This window comes from Parus major, chromosome 5, assembly GCF_001522545.3.
Source record: "Parus major isolate Abel chromosome 5, Parus_major1.1, whole genome shotgun sequence".
NCBI classification, from domain to species: Eukaryota; Metazoa; Chordata; class Aves; order Passeriformes; family Paridae; genus Parus; species Parus major.
In genome coordinates this window covers 36,811,495-36,833,827 of record NC_031774.1, presented here as the reverse complement: position 1 = coordinate 36,833,827, position 22,333 = coordinate 36,811,495, and the positions used below count along the sequence as shown (strand labels likewise).

At 37.9% G+C, this 22,333-nt stretch overlaps 1 protein-coding gene across 3 annotated transcripts in view; it reads left to right on the top strand.

Annotated features, from left to right (window-relative positions):
- BAZ1A (bromodomain adjacent to zinc finger domain 1A) overlaps positions 1-22,333 on the top strand; it is a 65,475-nt gene that overhangs the window by 13,048 nt on the left and 30,094 nt on the right. For all 3 annotated transcript variants that reach the window (XM_015629831.2, XM_033515361.1, XM_033515362.1), the window contains 7 exons: positions 7,667-7,810; positions 14,312-14,413; positions 16,356-16,443; positions 18,198-18,332; positions 18,875-18,977; positions 21,010-21,176; positions 21,955-22,050. In XM_015629831.2, the coding sequence (XP_015485317.1) occupies positions 7,667-7,810; positions 14,312-14,413; positions 16,356-16,443; positions 18,198-18,332; positions 18,875-18,977; positions 21,010-21,176; positions 21,955-22,050 (835 nt within the window). The remainder of the gene's footprint in view (positions 1-7,666; positions 7,811-14,311; positions 14,414-16,355; positions 16,444-18,197; positions 18,333-18,874; positions 18,978-21,009; positions 21,177-21,954; positions 22,051-22,333) is intronic.

Genomic DNA, 22,333 nt, shown 5'->3' with positions numbered 1-22,333 from the left:
TGTCTTCCGTGTTTAGACTAATGAGTTGTTTGGTTGTGTGGCTTTTTAGTGGTACCGCTTAAATGTAAGTTCTTGTATACAAAGGAAGTTTACTACTTTATTTTGAAAGGTGAATTTGAATTCCAGAAAGTATCAAAACTAGTATGGTATACATCTCTGATAGAACTGGAGAGCAGCTTACCTATTCATAGAGCAAATACAGTATACATTTTCTCAGCATAGCTGTTTAAGGATCAGTCAACTGGCCTGGAAAAAATCATGTTTAAGGAATTCAGTTTCCACTGCCCTTAAATCCTTTGGGATGTAAATGTAATTTTCTTGACTAATAAATATATTTGTATTTGACTAGTGGAAGCTATGAGATGATGATATAAGGGAAAGAACCTGCAACTCCTTTCTTATAGGTTGTTGAACAGATGTTACAACTGGCACTGCCAGTCTCTGTTAGCTCTCATTCCCACACCCTCTACTTTTATAACTGTAAATTCAAAGGTTAAGATTTTGGTTTGTTTTATTATTTATTTGTTTTTAATCAGTACAGTGTTATGAACCAAAGGCTGGGCACTCAAAATTATGTGTATATATAGTAGTGCTCTCCTAATTCTACAGGAGACAGCTGATGCAGCTACTCTGTGCATGCTCTTGTCCTAAGCAAAACCATGTTTCCTACTAGTTTCTTTGAAACATATAGTCTTAAGTATAACTTGACAGATAAATCAAGATGCTAAAAATCAAAACCAGCAGCTCTTTCTGTACTTTGGGAAGCTGTTATGTGCATAAAACCTGTCTCCTTATTGTGTGCTTTTGTTTTGTGTGTTCATTAAACAGTACCAGTTAGCTTAGTAAAAGATGTCACTTAGTCCTTCAGATCTTCTCTCTTTTACCTCTTTAATTACTTTCAAGCGTATGAGAACTGTTAGGACAAGGATATGAGTGACTGCACTTATTTGACATTTGCTTCTAAAAAACTGACTAAAATCTGACAAAACAGAATGATGCTACAGCTTTTTGGCACTTGCTACTACAGCTTCTTGTATTGCTCTTCTGGGGTTTCTGTATTCAACTAACTTACTGTTAGAAAAAGTCTGCTTTTTAAATTTTGGCATTTGAAAAACTTTGCTTTCATTTGTGTGTGTTAAAAAATGAATTTGCTTCTCACTGATCGCTGTGGGTTTTATTTTTAAAGTTGGCTTCAAAGTGTTGCAATGTTCCCCCACTCTCCCACTTCAAACTGCCATGTGCCATCCACAGGATAGTTTTTTTTTGTCTGCTTATTGTAAAGCATACAGAGACACATTTACAGCTCATCTAAGCATTCAGGGTATCTTGTTTTTCTGATTTGAAATGGAGACATAGCAGAGTACCAGACTATTATTTCTGTTGGAGTAATAAGTGCCAGCCAGATCAAAAGCTGGTGTGCAGAATGCTCAATTGAGAAACTGTGAGAAGTGGTCTCTCCTCTCAGAGTCTCTTTAATGCCAGCCTTGGTTGGATGTAAAGGCCTGCTTGGCATTTGGGAAGAACTTTTCTGGGAAGTGAAAGTGCCAATAATTGCAGGGTAGAGGTTTTTCAGTTGATATCCTGTAATGGTTTTAGCTTGTTACATAGTGGAGATTCTCTTCTTTAAATTGTGTTCTTCTACTTCTCCTGCAGCAGTAGATGGAGCTACCTGGCTTGTTCTGCAACTCATAATAGCTTGTGTAGGTGTCTTTGAGTTGCTGAGCTGAATAAAAGAATTTGTTCTGGTTTGTTTCATTCTGAAGAGGAAGGGAAAAGGCTGAGGAATATCAGGGAGTGTGAAAGAAAACAGACTGGTGGAGTCACATCCTTCAGTTCCTGAGAGAAATGCAGTGGATGGAAGCTTGGCCAGCGTCAGAGGAACTCTGACCCTCTCACCATCAGGCAGAAGAGGGGGGACCTAAAAGGTGAGGGTGAATAGAAACAGGTTCTTGCCCAGAGAGATAGGACAATTCCCCCCAGCCTGCCTTTCCTTTACAAGGGCCTTTTCAGAATATGTATGAGGCTCTGCAATATTTGGGTCAGGCAGATAATAGTGGAGATTAAGTTCTGTCTTGGAGCCTGCCCAGAACACGTCAGTCAGCCAGATGGATCACAACTTTGGGTGTTAAGAAAGAAAGAAGGGTGATCGTAGGTGACTCCCTTTGCAGGGAAACTGAGGGCCCCATATGCCAGCTGGATGCATTCCACAGGCAAGTCTGCTGCCTCCTTGGGACCTGGGTAAGAGATGTTATCAGGAGGCTCCCTGGGCTAACTGAGCCCTCTGATTATTACCTGCTTCCAGCTGTTGTGCAGGTTGGCAGTGACAAGGTTGATGAGAGAAATCTTATGGCAGTCAAAAAGAACTTAAGGGCACGAGGGCAACAGATTGAAGGAACAGGAGCATAGGTGGCGTTTTCCTCAATCCCTTTGGTAACAGGGAGGAATGCTGAAAGGAACAGGAGAACCCACCTGATCAACATGTGGCTTAAAGGCCAAGGAGTTTGGGTTTTGCAATCATGGAGCGTTTATGTGGCACCAGGATGCCTGGAGAAAAATGGGGTTTGCCTGTCTAAAAGTCCATGAGTTGGATTGAGAAGGCTTAAAATCAGGTTTGAAGGAGGAAGGGGATAAAACCCGTCTTTGCAGAGATGAGCCTGGGTGCAGCCAGTGTTGGGGGTGAAATCAGTAGCCCAGCAGAAGTGCCTCTGTGTTATACTGACTCTGAAATATGCGAGCCATGTTGGAGCACAGTCTTATGGAGATGAGCCAAGGACTCCTAAGGTATTAAAAGCCAAAAGGGAAATTACCAGAGAATTATCTCCAAGGAACTGAGGGGTATGCTTCTCTAGGAAGGTGACACAGCTGACAGCCCAGCTAAGGGTATCTTTGCATCAAAGCACACAGCATGAGCACTGAACAGGAGCTGAAAACCACTTTGCTGCTAGAAAGCTATGACCTTGTTGGCATTACTGAAATGTGGTGGGACAAATCCCATGACTGGACTGTGACCATCCATGGCTACAGGCTGCTCAGAAGAGATGGGAGGAAGAGAGGCAGAGGAGTTGCACCCTACATCAAGAGGTTAATTGAGTGTGAAGAGTTGTCTCTGAAGAACAGCCATGAGCAGGTCAAAAGCCTGTGGGTAAAAATCAGACACTGAGGCAACAAAAGGAAACAAGTGGTTGGTGACTACTACAGGCTCCCTGATAAGGGGAACCTATTGACAAAGCCATGTTCCTTCAGCTACAGGAGCCATTGCACTCATAGGCTCTTGTCCTGGGGGACTTCAACCACCCTAACATCTCCTGGAAAAGTAGCACAGCAGCCTGGCTGATGGTCAAACTAAAGGAAAGAAGCAAATATATAGACAGTTGTAGGGCTGACAGGTGACCTGGGAAGAGCAAGGCAGAGGTGGAATTGAATTTTGCAACAGGTGCAAGGAGTAACAGGAAGAGCTTTAACATATGTGTTAACCAGAAAAGAAAGATCAAAGAGGGTGTAACCCCCTGATAAACTGCTGGAATAACAATGGATGAGTAGAAGGCTGAGGCAATCAAAAACTTTTCTTACCTCTGCTTCAATGGCAGCCCCTCTTTCCCCACCTCTCAAGTAGACAGACAGCTCTCCATCCTCCTCTGCTTTATCTGTGGTCAGCATTTGTCTGTTACATGTGCCCTAGTTCTTATATGATCCTTCAGTGATCTACTTAAAGTAGTGATCATGACTCAGGTTTACCCAGTGCTTGACATTGGGTTAGGGATTTTTGGGTTTGGGGATTTTTTTTAATGTATATTCTTTCGTTTAGCTGTTTCGTCAGACAGTTGAATTCAGTTTCATGACAATCAATAAATGAAACTGATTGCTAGAGCTGCAAAGAGCAAGCATCATGTATGTGGCTGGAAAGAGGAGTGGCAAAAGAAGATCTCCCCATTTGACAGGAGCTGTTAAATAATCTCTGCATCTTGTGGAACAGCAGCCTGAAGGCTGCAGGTGCAGTTTGCTTTTTTTATACCTTGAGCCTGCTTATTCCTTAGAGTTCTGGGAGTGACAAGGTTTGATCAGACCTTACTTTTCTGTTAGATGTGTTAAACTGCTCTTCTAAGCACAGCCAAGAGTCATTACTGCATAAGGAGACTGAGTTTGGTTTCCTGAGAAACTGTCCCGTACCACAATCTTCAGTCCCAAGCCCTTGGATTGCTGTAGTTAGTTCTGTTCTTTTGCTTGTTCAGCTGACCAGCCCTACCCAACATTCTCAGAAATCAACGGCAGTTCTCAGACTTTTTCATTTGAGAGAGAAGATATATGTAAAAAAAAAAATGAATGTTTGTGATACCACCTCTGGCTTTGTGTTAAAAACTTTTGGACTCCTGTGTTGTTCTTTGTTGTTTTGCTTTTTTAAAAGAATAAAGATAAAACCATAAGGCTAAGCATTTATTTGAGCCCTTCCCATAACGTAAGAGACCTCAAAGATCATGGTTTCTGAGTCTAACAAAAAAAAAGATCTGTAAGCATGAGGCCATCCTTTCAATGAGCCAGAAGATGCCACTGTTGATAGCAGCCTGTAGTGCAGAAATAGGTAAGCAAAATTGTTTTAAGTAGTGCTCTTCGAGCTAGCGTTGCTGGGACTGTTGTGTGCAAGTTCCTGATGGTTCTATTCTCAATTTATTTTGAAAGCCTTTGGGATTCAGTCAGTGTGACTGCAATCTTCATTATAATTTGAAGAAAGTGCTTCCTGACTGATGGGGATATTTAGGGTACATATTTATGTGCATTGATACCGCTGTCTTTTTAGATTGAATTGCCCCCAAATCTTATTTTATGGGGAATAGTGAGCATGGTTTGACACAAGCTGTGTAAAGACCTTGAAGTATGTTTTTTAGGAAATATTTCAAGTAGTACACTTCATTTAAATGTCTTGCTTCAGCTTTCAGCTATGTTGTTTTATGTGCCTTTTAAGAGTTGTAGTGAATGAATTCAAGGAATTGCTAGGTTATCGAGAAGAGCAGACCACTTGCACTAGAAACAGCATCTTTGCCGCTTAGTCCAGGGAATTGGTGCTACTAGCCATGACTTGACTACAGGCTAAAAAAAGACTAAAAAAATCATTCATAGATTATTTCTATAATGCCAGAAGGAACGATTGCATCACAGTCTTTAATCTCCTGTCTATCAGTAAGCATTAAATTGCACGGGATTGTGCTTTCATTGCACCAAGTAATGTGTGTTTCACTTGATTCCTTCCCCAAAGGTTTCTGGTAATGATTTGAATGGCATAGAAGATGGAGTATCACTTCCTTTCTGGGATAGCTTAATCTGTTTGTCATTCTTCCTGCTGAAAAATAAAGGGGAAGGGGGCGGGGGGTGGAATGCAGCTGTATTGGGGATTTTGCCGCTTACTGAATCAAGCGTATAGAATATGTAATTTCCATTCTTAGAGAAAGAGATGTGATGCCGCGTAAATGACGGGGCTGCTCGATGGCTGAGCAGGTAAAATGAGTGTTGGAAAGCTCGTCGGTGGCTGGAGTATTGAAGTGTTTTTGTGCAGCAGGACGGCCTGGGGCGTGTGCGCGCTGAAGCCTCTTTGTCAGTGGGCGCTCCGGGCGGCGCGGGGCGCGGCGCGCCGGCTGTGGCGGCTGCCGCCCCCTCTAGTGGTGAGCGCGGTAACAGCCGGAGCGGCTCGGAGCTCCCGCTGCCTTGGCCTTAGAAATCAAAATGCGTCCTGATTTCAATTGGGCTCGCTAGGAAATACATATTGTAATCGGAAACAAAACTAGTTCTGCTAAGAAGTCTTTTTTTTAGAGGATGATATTTGTTGGATTTTAAAAAACCCAGCCTCAGAATATACGTTCTGTCATGCAGTTGGCTCCATATTATTTTTTATGAAGGGGTGACGTTCCAAATATTGGAAAACCAAGTTGCTAATAAAAGACTTCCCTTAGAGGACTCAGAGTCTGGTGCTGGGCCAGATCTTAACAAGCCTTGTTGGACTTGGGCTGATTTTGTGAACAGTCACCAAGTTCTACCTCCACTACATTTGGATGCTTTTTTGTTCTTTGTTTAAAGCCTATTTAGATTTTTTAGAGTAATCTTGGTGTCTACTGTCTGGGAAGACGTGGCTTCCAGTCCCAGACCAGCCAGCTTTGGAAATGAGATAGGCTGCATTGGAATGGCAGTGTGCCTGTGGCCAGCAGGTCCTGGGCTCAGGCTGTCTCTGTGTGCAAGCTGCTCTGGTGTCCCCATGGATACTGTAAGAATCGCTCATACTGTTGTCTCCAGGAATCGCTCATACTGTTGTCTCCAGGAGTATATAAGGATGTTGATAGTTTTGTAGTTTGTTTTCTTTTTAAGTTATTTTAATATTTTTTTAATAACCTGCTGGAGTATCCTTCAGCTCCCTTTCTGTTGGAGAGAGAAGCTACAGGGTCTAACTGCATTACTGATCCTTGATAATGTCACAAGAATACTACCTAGGATATTTTAATGTTATTATGTTATTTTAATTCTTTCAGGTTTTCTTCAGCTACCACCGTCTTTTCTTTCCCCTTCCCCCCCTCCCCAACCCCAGCTTTCTCAGTGTGTGCAAGTTTTGGATAGTACTGTCTGGTTGCAGAAGGATGTGTTCACAAAATATTTTGACACTGCTTCCTTTGTGCCAGTGTTCAGTTTAGATAGAAGAACTTTTAGAATTTGTTTGTAATGGATTTTGTGAGGTTGGTTGGTTTATTTGTTTGTTTTTAGCACAAGTGTGACATCACTAGTTCAAGGTTCTAGTTCAGGACTTTATGTATTCTTCATTTTACATATTTCAAGCGGCAGTGCTTGGTGCCCAGAGAAGAAAATTTTTAGGTGTTCTTTTTTCCCATGCTTTGAACTTAGTGGTAGAATGTGACAATGTCCATTGACTACAGCAGCTGATTTTCATGAATCAGACAAGTCTTTTGGATGTTAAGCTAAAGAACAGGAACTCTATTTGGAATGTGGAATTCTAGAAAGGGGTGAAAGTTAGTGGTTAAGAATCAGCCATAGTACAGTTACCCAGCATGAAGTGTTGATTAATTATACTTTTTGATATGTAGTTAATTCTCCCTTTTATAACTAGCATTCAGGATGGCAAAGGAATAGGCTTGTTTTGTCAATTGTGTGCATGCCAGATGGAGCCTTAATATGTGTCAGCAGATAAATGGGCCATTATTAAGATTAGATGCATAATGATCATTTCAGCCTTGTTTATTTAGGTCATCGACTGTAGTAGAAGATGATCTCTTAAAAGTAAAAATACTTCAGGATCTGAAAATCTTCTCCTTTTCTTCAGCTGCTATGAAAATAACGTAGAAGTTTTGTTGTCTAGTTTTAAAGTAACACATTAATGTTTTAGTTTATTTAAATGAGAACTGAAAAAAACCCTCTCAATCACAAGTAGCTTGATTTGTTTTCCTGAGAAGTGAAGCCAGTAACTGTATAAGCAGATGAATTAGTCCATTTATTAGATAGTACTTACAAAATTAATATTTTACCTAGTATTTCAGTTCAAGGCTCTTAGTTACTTATTTAGTAGACAGTACAATGTTCAGTTACGTGTGTATTCTTAAAATAACATCTACAATTTTAGGCTCCTTGTACTAGTGAAGGACTTTTGACATTAATAAATGTCTGTGTTTTCTTTCAGGTTGCAGTGTAAGGTTTTGGAAGTCATAGCTCCAGCCCATCACAATGGAATGGCGAATGGCCACACCAGCAGTGCTGATGGGGACACAATTGTCATCAGCGACAGTGATGACTCAGAAACGCACAATAGCTCTGCACAAAATGGGTACATGATACTTTTACTGTATGTCATTCTGACTGGGTGGAAATGAGAATAAAGCCAGATGTGTCAGAGTCTGACTGAAACAAATTACTTGATCTGTATGGATTGTGAGTGTACAGACAGCTGAAGGTGACAAGCTGAACCTTCAGAGGTGCTGGTTATGCTAATGCACCAGAAAACTGCATTATAAGAAATGGAATACCTACAGAATAATCATTGTTCATCTCTCTGCAAAGACAGTGTTTCTGCAGAGAGATGGTGGAAGAGGTGTGTGTAGCTCTTGGTAGTTCCCTGTGCTGGGAAATCAGTGCTCCTCTAGCAGAGGGAGCTGCATTTCTGCAGTCCAGTGTCACTTCACTTCCATCATGGGGCTCAGAGTTGAGATTACTTTATGACAGGAGGACACACTTTTACTGGAACTTTCTGAAAAGTCTTCCCAGAGACTTCTTGTGTTTGTGACCAAAAAACCAAAAACATAACAAGGTTTCTTCATTGTGCGTGTGTCCATATAACTAACTGTATCATTGTGTTTGATGGATTTGATCATGATATTAGGTGCAGTGAAACTGTGTGTCTTGAAGAACTTTTAATGGGCTGGGGTAGCCTAATAACATTGAATAGGAGAGCTTCTTGGCTGTAACTGTGGTGTTCAGTTTGGAGTATCCCTTTACTGAGTATTAATTGAGCCTGTCCTAGCAGTATAATGAGAAGAAAGACTGCCGTGCTTCATGGACATGATGATGAAAGAGGAGTGTTTGAAGCGGGCCCTAATCTAGGACCTAGCAATATACAGGCTTTGCATGAACTGTTATTGACTTTAAGATGTCACATGGGTGCGGAAGTTAATCTTGTTGATTGCTTCATGATGAAGTCATGTCCTGACCTGCCCAGAATAACTAGGGTGGAGCTCCTTACTTGGTTAAAAAAATAACATGGGATAAATAATTTTTAAATTTCTTTGCTCTCTCTTGAAGGCAGTGTCTAAGTTGTTCATGAAGATGTCCTACATATTTAAAAAAATACATGCATTTCCAATATTCCAAAAGGCATGTAGCATTTGAAAGGAGGTTATTCTTGGAATTAGGCAAGCGTGCACAGAGCTGACTGTAGGATTGATCCCGTTACAGTGCTGTCACTTCTGTGCATGCAGAGCTGGTGGTAAGACTAAGTCTTGCACTCCCAATCAGTCTGTGATTCTCCCCAGCTGATTAGTTATTTTGACAGTGCAGAGAGGGAAAATAATTTCTTTTCTCTTAGAAGGGGAATTCTTGTGAGACTATACAGGCTTTTGAAGCACCAGTCTGTGACATATCTAACTAACATTTATGCTGCAAATTAAATTGCAGACCTCTTGCGGCTTTAAAATGCTTACTGTAAATTTTAAGCAAGTCTGCATATAACAAAAGTGAGAGTGTAGTAATGGTTATTTTCTAGATATATTCTGGGTATGTGCAGACTTGAAAGGTATTATTTGCTCTATGTGTAAAACCTATCTGTAAGTAAAGCATTGTTGTGAATTCTTGTATGCTTGCATATAAGATTCCTTATACCATTGCTCATAACAATAAGAAATCACAGTGAACTGAATGACATTGTTTTGCAGCCCTAATCTTTCAGAGACTGTATTTTGCTGTTTATGGAGAGACTTGCATGTGGACAGTATGGATGTTAGTCACCTTGGGACCAATGTCAAGTTGATATGTGCAGGACAGTTCTGCCTCAGCCTGCACACAAATCTCCAGGTTTTGAGACTCAGCCTTTGTGCAAAGCTGCACTGCTGTTAAACAATGGTACAGCAGATGCTCAGGGTGTTTGTGAGGGAGGGGGAGGGGAGCACAGCACAGATTGATGGGCCATCTGCAAATATTTTTCCTAAAGAATCTGTAAGGCTAGAGAATCTTAACTGAAAATAGATGTCATTAGAGATCCCAGCCTTTCTGTGACCCTACTCCTGTCTGTGTGGGGCAGAAATAGCTGTGTAGTCTGTACAAATGTCCCTGCTGACCTTTTCTGTTGTGTTCTGCAGTAAAAGTTGGGGTGATGCTCTTACTTTCTCTCAGGAAAACAGATTGTTTTTGAAGGCCTACTTTACAAAGCAAAAAAGTAGCAGTCTTCTAAATTTTTAAAACATTTGTACTATGTCCTGGGAGCCTCGGGTACTGTAGCATAGTGGTCACATGGAACAGCAGTATTCATACCTTAAACTGCTAGACTTTTAAAGGTAATGTTGAACTCTTGTGTTGGCTTTAGCACTTGGCAGCAGCCTGGAGGTTGAGGGGCTTTTGCTGCCAAATGCATACAATTCAGCTACAACTTAATTATTCATGGCATTCCTTTTGCCAGGGCTATGAGTGGTGTGAATCATCAAGCATCATCAGAAATACTAAAAAAAAATATTCTTGGTTTGCTGGCTGGTTTGTGGCAGTAAATTTGGATGTTTGTTCAATTCAAATGGAAGATTAATTTTGGGCAAGGGCTAATTGTTTCTGCAAATTTTGATATATAAGAGGTAACAGTTTTTGGAAATAAGGTCAGTGGAACCTTACCATACAGGCCTTTTACCATCTTCAAATGAGTTTTTAAACTTTATTTGGAGAAAACAGTATGAACTGGATATGTCAAGATGTGGGTATAGCTTGTCATTAAAGCTATACAACATCTTCAATATAGTGAATCTTTCTTAATTTTTAATTCTTATCCTTCTTTTCTTCCTCTCTCATTTCTCCATTGCTTGAATCCAAGAATAACGATGATGGGTAGTTCTGTTCTTGTTATAAGGAAAGACCAAAGTACTTGGATCAAAAACACCTTAAAATCTTCACCAAAAAGTTAAAAGTCAGGATTTTGTTGATAAGTGCTGTTGTCTTCTTGTCCCTGGAGTGTTGTTCTTAATGGTCTTCAGGTTGCTCTGTTTTGTTGTTGAAATTTTATTTAAGTTCCAGAAAATATTTGCAATTCCAAATGGGCAGTTGTTATTATTGCTCAGTACAGAGTTGCTTGTCAGTGGCAACCTTCAAAGATGTGCAGAGGCAGCCTTGCTATGGGGATCAGTTTACTGACAGGTTACCTCTGTGTAAGGCTTGCACTAGAGTGTGAAAAGACCATAAATGATTGTGTTATTTCACTGGCATTCTTCAAGGGAGTTTTTTCCATTCCCAAATAAAAAAGAGAAGAAGAGAATTCCAAGGAGAAGAAGAAAAGCCACTGCCTTTTTCTGAGAAAGTGGGATAGCAGTCTTTTTAGCACTTCAGGACAGCATTCTGGATCCTTTAACTCTCAGTATTTTTTGGTGCAATTTTTCTGCTTCTGTTGATACAGTACAATACAGGTAGCTGTGGCAAGAGTCAGACCAGATGGTGTAGATAGGAGTCCTGGGCAAGGTAATTGAGAAGGACAAGGTTGAGGGAGCAGGGTTTGTTTACCCTGGAGAAAAGGAGGCTCGGGGAACCTTAGCACTCTCTACAACCTGAAATGAGGGTAGTGAGGTGGAAGTTGGTCTCTTCTCCCAGGTAGCAAGTGACAGGATGAGAGGAAGTGGCCTCAAATTGTGCCAGGAGAGGTTTCTGTTGCATAATAGGAAAAATTTCTCCACTGAAACACCAGGTACTGGAATAGGCTGCCCAGGGATGTAATGAAATCACCATCCCTGGAAGTGTTCAGAAGGCCAGGTGGATGTGGCATTTGAAAATGCAGTTTAGAGATGAGCACGGTGGTTGTTGAGATGTGGAGTGGTTGTGGAGATGAACCAGGTTGGTAGTTGGCCTCAATCTTAGAGGCCTTTGCCAACCTTAATAAGTCTATGATTCCAAGGTCTCAGAAATTACTTGATATTGCTCTCTTAGTACCGTGCTGTCAGAATGTAGCATAGCAGTAGTGTGAGAAGAAATTTATGTTCAGGTCATGTGGTCACCATGCCGAAGTAATTGAAGGCTTGATGAGATTATTACCTGTCAGTGGTTCAGTATAACCTTATTAAAAATGCATAATTCTGACACAAGTACAAGCCACATTCACTTGACTGCAGTAGAAACTAGTGTAATATGGATGAGTCAGTTGTGGGTTTTACCTACTAAATTACAAAATAATCTGTGTTTTTTCCTCTGGATTTGGTTGTGTGTCAGAACTGTGCTGTGAAGATTTTTTGTAAGGGATCTCTGCTATGAAATGAGTCCAACCCTTGCTAACTCTCGTGTGTTTTATATAATGCTTTACAAAATAAAATATTACCAAAAATAATAATAGTTTTATGCCAAAGCTGCTAGATAATCTCTATAATTTTTAAAGCTTTCTGTGTGTATTGAGTGACCTTTTTCTTCCTCTTTTGCACTAAGCAGAATTTTTGCTATAAATTTGGAGGAGGATATCAGGAATATATTTACTTCTTGGGATAATAACTGGAAACTCAGAAACTAAGCAGAAAAAATGTAGTGTGTTTGTGTTTTGAAATTATGTTTGGACTATTATGTATGATCCACTGAAGCTGAGAAATATTTACTTAAACTAAGAAGTAAAGATTAACAATAGAGTTGAAAATTTGATTATTCTTTGGGCCCTGAATTTGATTATAGAGAATATTGAAGCTTAGAATCTATTCAAGAGGTATAAATAAGTTGCTATACTTTTGGTTTAATATTGGTACTCTGATGCCTTTTGTGTCTGAACATTATCTGTTTGGGTCATTCTTCAGCTTGCTAGACTAAAGGACTGGAAATGCAATGAGGTGTGTGATGAGGTGCAAGTTTGTCTTTCATACTATCCAGAAATTCCTAGAGACAGCCTTTTTTACTTTAACTTTCCTGTTTTGACACTGAAGATGGTCATGGAAGACCAAATCATGGTATGACCAGAATATGGAAGCTCATTTAACAGACTTAGGTAGAGATATTAAAATCTTGACAGTGTACTGGATTACAGTTGATCTCTATTTTGCTAATATGAATAGCTGGGTGGGTTTTTTTCTGATACATTTCTTAAACTGTGTTTGGTCTAAGTGACTCAACTTTAGACTTCAACTGTAATGTGCATGCAGTATCCTGCAAGACACTGCATGCATATCACAGCACTTACCTGTAGGTCTAGTAGATGTGTTGCTGTATGCAAGTCTGTCTTCTTTTTTTGTCAGTCCATTTATTATTAATTATGCTGATAATTTAGTCATTATAAACTATTTTTCTTGAGAACTTTTCAAATTTTTCTTATCTGAAATGACACTAATGTTGAATAGGTACTGTTCTATTTAATCTGTATTAATATATTTATTAGACATTGGAATGTTAACGTTTCATGTATTTCTCTTTCACAGAGATAGTGGGGAAAAACAAGAATTGTAGCAAATTTTATTTTCAGCAGCATTGCAAAGTACAGTTCTCAGCATCTTGTGCATGTTTTCCACAAGGCTAAAGAACAGCAAGTGATGTACTGTTTTATTTTGTCACAAACTCCACCTGAAAGCATTTTGAAAATGCTGGAAGGACTGAGAATGATGAAATGCATATTTTTAAATCTGCTAGTTCATCTACATTCTTCAAGTTTCCCTCTTGATGAAATAAGATGATGACTGAATTCCTCCTGATAAAGCAGTACAACTCAATTACAAATTGTCACCTCAGGAGAAGTTAGTTCTGTTGTGTAATGCCAAAATGTAACATCATTTAAATAAAGTCTTACTAGTTTAGCTCTGTGCATGAAGTCTGTCCATAAATACACTACTCTTCTTAAAGTATATTGTCTATGGCCAATCCCTTCTCTTTCTTGTAAAGGAGTGAATTTTGGTAGCACGCCAGAACTGGGTGTTATCCACCTAGGACGAGGTGTAACACAACAGTTAATGTTATGTTAAAACTGAAGAAATGTTTTCCGGGGTGGTCGGGGGGAATCTTCTTCTCTGTAGCAATACCTGTAAAAGGGAAGTGTGCTTTGGCTGATAAAGCATGTAACTTGACAAGTGTTAATTTTGAAGTGCAGATATGTTGCCTTATGATTTCTGTTACTTTCTGTTATTTTATGTTGTTGGTAAAGTGTTATTTTGGAAAAATATTTTAGGTGTTTTTTATTTGTTTTGCAATGCAATTGGTAGATCAAGGGCTACTTTTTATTAATTTTATTTATTTCTGTCTTTTGGACTCATTTCTCATCATCTTTTTCTCCCTTTTCTTGTCTTTCTGTTGCCATCATAAGTACTGAGAGTATTAAGGAGACAATTTCTGAAGTATAGGGATATATCATTACTTGTCTTTCTTCCCTTCTTATCTCCCATTTCCGTGCTAAGAAAACATCCCTCATTGTTCTTCCTGTTCCTTGCAGGAACTGGTTTTAATGCAGAGTTAAATATAGTAGCAGAAAAGTTGATACAAATTAACAGGCCCCCTTTGGTACCAGTGGAGATTACAAGCTGGGCATTTTCAAGCATTCCATTGTGTAGGAATATAAATATATTAAATATGTAAAATATGAGGCTGATGATATGTGAATGTACACTTCTAATTTTTAATTTTTTTTCCTTAGGGAGAAGAAAGCCATAATTGATCCTTCTTTGTTCAAATACAAAGTCCAACCTATTAAAAAACACTTATATGAACCTGTTATTGTTAAAGCATCTCAACTAAGGTAAAAATTAGTATGTGGAAGTTAAAATTGTACTTTGTAACTGTGAGTTGTGTAAGATGTTTTTGATATAAAATGGCATTTTAAAATGATGTTGGAGTTGTTAATTAAAAACACTGAACAAAATACTGTAATACTGGCCCTCTGTGTCAAGGATTCCAAGCTTTGCTGGCATTAACATAGGTACCAACTCCTTGCGCGTTTCCGCTTTCATTGGCGCACAGATGAGACCTGCTGCTGTTGTGTGCAAAAATCGGATTTTGCAAAAGTTGGATTTGCTGCACACAGTGTGCAACATGCCAATAATTACACACTCGAGGGGGATACCAGTTATTTATTTCAGAGGTGCACAAGCCTAGGTGATCAGTGGTATTCCATAAATGAAGCATGTGTAGCAATCAAAAGAATTAGTGTTCATTGGCTACAAGTTTACGTAGTTCTCTTACTAATTAGTATTCTGTTTTCTATTGGTTAATTATTTCAGTTAATTGATTAATAACTGCATCTTATGTAGTTAGTCTGCATGCTCAGTCTTTTCCTTTTGAGTCTTGAGTTTCTTGTGTCAGTGGTCCTGAGTTGGTGGCCACAAATTTCCCCCTGCAGAATTGCCTTTTACCCAGTTGGAGCTGATTCAGTACAGTTGCTTGGTTGGGTTCCCTTACCTTGAGAATTCTGCTAGGTACCTTTGTGACCCCTAAATTCTGCATTCTTTGTGTCCACTGTCAGTGGGCATTCTTCCCAAGCTTTGTTAACGTCTCCCCAGGTCTGAGACCACTAAAGCATGTCCAGCCCTAAACCTTAACAAGGCAATTCTACCAACAAATAGTTTATTTTTCTAACACCTGGACATCACTTACAGTAGCTAACAACCAAGGCCTCTGTTTCATGCATTAAATTTCCTTTCTAAAAAAACCTTTGTGTTGATTAGGCTTGAAGGTATACAAAGATCAAACATCAAAGAACATTCTTTCTTAAGAAAATTTTTGTATATTCCACATTTTGCAACACTGTGACTTCTGTGATACCTTGGCTACTGTTGTGATTGGTGGAATAGGCGGAAAAAGCTTTGAGACCTCTAATAATAGTAATAATCATACTAATAATGAGCTATTGGCGTTGTGAACGTTCTGGTAACATTGCTGGTTTGAAATATTGGAGCAGGCATTGGCAATCAGATTGATATAAAATAGAAGGGTGTAGATATTTTGCTTCTTAATTAACAAATTTGTTGCAAATTCACTTAAAATGCATGTTTAGAGTAGATTGTGCATCAAAGCTTCATATAAACTGGATGCTGTAAACAAACTTCAATTTATATGATTACAAGTCATTTAGTTCCAGCACAAATCAGGATTTGTTTTTTCGTTAGCTGCTCCTGTGTAGTGAAGCTTTTTCCTTCCCACAAAGAAATGCGGGTTCCCTGGAATGCCAGGAGCCTGTAGAGTGCATGCTGTCCTGTAGAGAGAAGTGGCATATCTAGACTGAGCTGTCCGTGAATTCACCTTGTCACTTTTTGGCTTGTCTTCCTGCTTGAGATATGTGAATGCTGCTTTCCTGCTGTCCAGTCCCTGTTTGTTTGTCCTCTCTCTCTTCTGAAACAATCAGATTCGGGTTTTATTTAGGAATTGCAAGAAGTATTTGGAGGATCTCTTATAAATATGGGTGTTTATAAAAGAGGACATAACAATCTTCAAAATAAAAAATTACACAAACCAACTTTTTATGGTTTTTACTTGGGTTTTGTTCATAAGGAAAATTTTAATTCAGTTGGGGTTTCAAAGAATGGTTGTTAATTACAATAGTAAAGGTGTTATTTATAATTAAGAAAAAAAGAAAAAAGATAAATCATATGGTCTATTACATGTATTCTTGCACATACTTGTGGCTGTACTTAAACATGAATAAAGATGTTAGTTAATAATACTACCTTTCTTTCCTACTGCAGCCGGAGGAAACATCTCTTTTCTCGTGATAGACTTAAACTTTTTCTGAAACAGCACTGTGAACCACATGATGGAGTAATTAAAACTAAGGTAAGGAAGAAGAAATAATTTATGGGATAGAATATTGACACTATTTAGAATTTTTTTGCTCTTCTCTACTAGCAGCTCAGAGCTCCTTTTTAAAACTATATCAAATTTAGCTTTTTGTCAGTATAATATGCTTTTCCAAAATAAAAGGTGAATGCTTCTACTTTTTTGTTCAAAACCAGGTTTTTAACTTCTGCTTGTAAACAAGATGGTAATTTTCCTGGATATAAAGCATAATTCTTTAATTTTTTCTTTGGCTACTAGTTTTAAAAAGTTCTCAAAAAAAAAAAAAAAGACCATTTACCTAGAAAAAGTTTATTTGTTAAAGCATAATATACTTTTGATTAGTCTAACACATGAATTGTTTTCAATCTTCAAGGTATGCAGCTGTCAAATAAAAATGAAGTGTTTGTGTTGGTACAGTAAACCAATATTATTCTATTTCAATGCTTTTAGCTGGAAAAAGTTTTATAACAGATTGAATTCGGTCTCCAGATCTTCAGTGAGACAAATACCAGAGTTTAGGTGGCTGTAATGGGCTTTTGATAAGGCCTTGGATGTTGACTATGCAAGTTTTTGTAATCTTAGATGCATGGTGATACTTAGTACAACTCCGACTAAAGTTGACATCTTTGTGGGCACAAGGTGATTGAGCATTTGAGCAGCTCTTCCCACAAGGCAGCAATTTCCCTTGCCTTGCTTGCTCTACCACAAAAGATCCTGGACTCCTTCACTGTGTATTGCAGCCTTGACCTGAAATCCTCGCTATCTTCTTGTTTTTAGAAAGAAGCAGGGTTTATTATTAATTTTGTTATTTTCTCATAAAGCTGTGTAACTGCTCATTCTGCACAGGAAGGCTTGAAGAGATGAGAGTCAAGTGACAGTCTTGTCACTCTGAAAGTTGTGGAAAACAACAAAGGCAATGAATTTTTAAATAAATTTGTAACTCCAGAGTCTGTCTCTTCTAAAGAAATGGAAATACAAGAAAACAGAGCTGAAAGGGATAAACTACCCCATTCCTTGGGCCTGTTAGTGGTCATTTTGACCCAGTTCACTGTACCACATTAAGGACTAGTGTTCTATTAGTGATGCTTTCTGGAACCTCAGGAAGATTGTTATATTATGTGTATTTGTCATCTTGGCTTTATTTGGGCTTTCTGTGGAGTGTCTTCTTGTCCTCTTGCTGATTGCCTTGCATTTGAGTTATGTGAACATGTCCTATTTGGAATGTCTCCTTTGTAGCCTCATCTCTATTGTCCAATAAGGACAGATTTCCTGAAGTCATCAGGTTGAGAAAGTAGACTTGAAAAGAAACTTCAATAGTTTAGAAAAATTTCCCCTTCAGAAATAAGTACCTGTGTAATAGAGAATTATGTAATTCTTAGATAAATTAAGTTTCTGCTTTTATCTGTCAAAATTTATTCTTGACACACTATAGTAACTTGGTAGGAAGACACTGTCTAGCTGTGTTTGCTAAAAGGCATATAAAGAAACAACATCTTACCAAATGAAGCCAAATTCTAGTCTCATATGTGTGCTGCATACATTATTATCATTCTCCACTTTGTAGATTAACTCTTCACTTACACTACTTCAGAGTGTTATTTCTTATCCTCAGTTGTGGATATGGTTACTCTTACTGTCTTCTTTCGTGAATTAATGATTGATTAATTAGCTTATATTTAGCTTAATTAGCTCATATTAATAAAAAGGTAAGAATTTCACAATGAATATCTATTTTCATCTTTCTTACTAAGGCAACATCCATTGAAAAATACAATCTAGCAGAACAAAACTTCTCCTATTTCTTTCCCGATGAACCACCCACATTTATCTTCAGTCCTGCAAGCAGACGGCGAGGGCGACCTCCAAAGAGGGCATCTGCAAGTCTTGTAAGTAATGACGTTTTTAGTCCCAGATGAAGACACATCAGCATAGTATATGAAGTTCTTCCATTTGTCTGAGTTTTCAGATCATTTAAAATACAGGGTTGACATTGTGCTTTTTATATTTTGAGGGCAATTTGGATATATTCCACAATTTCTCTTAAAGTAATTGCTTTATAGTTAAGCCGGTAAAAAGGATCATACTTGTTATCTTCTTGTTTTTGCCATTATTTCTGGGATCCCGTCAAGAAACTAGTTTTTCAGTGTGGTGTGAGGACAGACAGAGTACTTGTCCATTCTGGGATTAATAAATCATTTTCTAAAAAGCTTTAATTTGAACTCTCAGATAAAATTATGTCACCCTCAGATACAGGTATGTCACTTGCCTATGTTTAAACACTGAGATTCTTTGTCACTATACTACTTCATTGTGTTCTAGAGACCAGTTGAAAAATCTGGATTATCTTTGGCTGGTCATTTCACTGTAGTTATTATGTTCTTTTTTCTTTTTTTTTTTCTTCTTCTCCACCTCCAAATTCTTTATCCAGGAGGACAATATTACACCTAAACAAAACACCCCAGGAAGCAAAAGTAAAGTATCAAGGGAAAGGGCAAGGTTCCAGAAGCAAAAAGATGATGTGCAGGCCATAGGTAAGTTGAAGTTTACTCATATGACCAGTAGAACCAGTTTTCGCAGGTTTGAGAGCAGGCCATAATTACAGTATTTCTGGGGTTGTACCTTTCAAAGGGAAAATGTATTAAGAGTGTACTGCCATGCCACAATGGCTAGGTACCCTTTTCAACACTTAGCTTACTTGTGCTTGTTTCCTGGTTTTTGGGTTTTTTTCCCTTGTTAGTTGACTAAATTAGGGAAATGTGGGAAGCTTGTGGTCCAACTATGTTGATTTCTCTCTGAGATAAAGACCTAAGTAATTTTTTGTAGAAGCTTGGATAGTGAAGTTATGGGTTAATTTTACCAGCACAAGGTAAAATTAACCCATTACCAGGTGAAGGTTATACATTCAAAGCATGAATGTATAACACAAATCTATCAGTTTTTCCATTTATGCATTTCCTCTTACAACAGTCTCAAAATTTAAAAGAACTGAAATATATTCTGAATTATTTTGGTTTAAAAGAGCACAAATCATTTCAGAGATTTTTAGTTTGGACTGATTTAATTATTTTGGCTTAGTTTTGACCTGTTCCTGATCAATTTAAATTTTATTTCAAATGAAGTAAGGGGACCCTTATGCCTTTTGTTTGGGTTTAATCAGATAAACTGGTATGTGTTCCTGAGGACAAAGGTCAGACAAGGACATACTTTTCAGGATTGTAAGGACTCGTGTCCTTCCTAAGGAATGGTTTTCATCTGTGGAAGTGTTTTAGTGGACTTCTGTTTCCAGCCTCCCATTTCCTTGAACATAGAATTTTTTAAGATGGCAGGGACATTTAGAAATTACCTAGTCCAATATCTACTTAAATAACAGGAAAGTTATCTGATGCTGCTTTGGGCTTTTCTTTTATGGGAGATGGGGACACTAGAATTTCACGTGTTCCATTAAATTTGTGTGTCCACATTCTTGCACAACAAGCATCTGTTTGTTCATGTGTTGGGAATGACAGCATAGACCAAGGTAACAGCTGATCAGCATCAAAGCTGCTTCCTCTCCTGTCTGGACAGAAACTGCAGCTTCTAGAAGACTAGTTAAGGCACATTTCACAATGTGAAAAGGTAGCAAAATACCAAGTACCTTGAAAAATTAACCTTCTCAGTATGTTGAAGACCCAGGGGATGAGCTTCACTGATGCATTTGTTTGCCAGGTAGAGACATTGCTGGTATGTGCAGTAGCTATCTGTGGAAGGAATCTAGCATTTTTTCAGAATGTGATAGGAAAATACAACAAAAATCTTGCTAGTACTATCTGTTTGGTAAGAGTAAGGGTCTTTTCTCTTTTCATTCACTTATGATCCTAGCTTTCCTGTTTATTCAATTAAAACAGTAAGACCTCCTTTTATTTGTTAGCCTGTGTATGGGCTGATAGGCACTGTCTGTCCACAGAAAGTGGAAATTTATATCCTGTTTTTCTTCTACGCATGACTGCAAAGAAATCTGCATCTCTTCAAGCAGTAGCATTTAATATAATTTAAAGTTCAGCTTAAACTGTGTAACTGAAGTAAAATTTGAACAAAACATACTACATAGGTTTTAAAAGTATTGACTTAAGTAATTTAGTAATAACTAAATATTTAAAGATCACTTATTTAAAGGTTGTTACTGTCACAGCTATTTGATGGTTGTGTGCCACACCTGGTTGTGGCATGCTTCTATTAACCAGTCATTACTAAATATGTTGCTGTAATTATACGTTGGAATCAGTTCTCATCTTTATGTGTCAATTGATAGAAACCAATAAACAAAAAATCACCTTCTATATACTCATAAAACCAGATATATTTAAGTTTATTACCTGTTGACAACCTCGTAAAACATGTCTAACACATAGGCTTGAAACTTGGATTCTGTAAAGAACTTCCAAGTGTTTGAATTTCTGGTTGGTGTGGAAACAATTCAGTCTTCATAACAATATCTTTTTCATATAGTAATTATAAAAAGATCAGTCTATTTATCAGTTAAACATTTTACAAAAGAAAAAATAACTCGTTTTATTTCCTTTATAGCTTTTGAAAAAGCTAAATTAAAACAAGAGAAGGCAAATGCTATAGAAGCTAGGAAAAAGGAGAAGGAAGATAAGGAAAAGAAGAGAGAAGAATTAAAGAAAATTGTGGAAGAAGAAAGGATGAAAAAGAAGGAAGAGAAAGAGAGACTCAAAATGGAAAAGGAAAAAGTAATTCTTTTGAAGTATATGTGTTTCATATAGGAACAGTATCATGTCTTTCTAGTTTCTTTGTTTCTTAGTCGTTGTTTCAAGTTATTTTCCATTTTTCATTTTCAGTTCCTAAAAATGCACTTTAGAAGAATAGGCAGTTACAAGATTTGATGATGGGCTGTATTTCTGATTAACATAACTCTGTAATTCTAGCTTACCAAAAAGTTCGTTTTGAATTTGAACTTGCTTCTGAAGAAATGTGGTGGGCTTGGGGTTTTTTTTGCCAATAACGCATAAAACTATTTAATTTAATGGTTGTCTTATCTTTGAAGAATCTGTTCAGCATCAGATTGACAGCATATCTAATAGTTGTGGGTTTCTTTGTGGATTCTCTTTGGATGTAAATTTCTAAATAACTTTTTGTCTACTTGAATATGAAAAAATTATATATTCCATTATATTTTACTACAGCCACATTCACTATCTTTTTTTGATGGTTTTTTTTGGGGCAACTTTCATAAATGCTGTCTAGTTTTTGATACTTCAGCCACTTCCATCAAAAAGAAACCCAAAACACCTCCCAACAAAAGTAGCAACTAATCCAACAAAGTATCACCTCATTTAAATATTTTTGCCAGTACCATTATCTACAAAATATTAATAAATAGATTACTGCATTCTAATTAAATGTGATTTTTTACTTTTCAGTGTGATTGAATAGTAAGTGGTGCAGTTTTAGAAATTGCAGTGAGGCCATGTAACAATATTTATATACAATTTTGACTTTTTTTTTCAGGAAAGAGAGAAGCTGCGTGAAGAAAAAAGAAAATATGTGGAATACCTGAAACAGTGGAGTAAGCCTAGAGAAGATATGGAGTGTGATGACCTTAAGGTATGATTGAATTTGGAATAGCTGAAGATTGTGGTTTGCAGGGTCCCCAGATGGATTAGATTCCCTAATGCAGAGGCAAATCTAGATCTGGTTGGAATGCTAGATGCTGTGAGTCACCTGCAGTGTGTAATACATATTTCCCAGTGGTAGTGTTAATGGGATCATCTGCCTCTGCATTTTCAACCTCCAGAAAAGCATTAGAGGCTGTGCTCAGTCTACATGGAGTATGTTCAAAGTGATGGCATTACTGAGTGGAGGGTAATGAGTATATCTGATTTTTCTG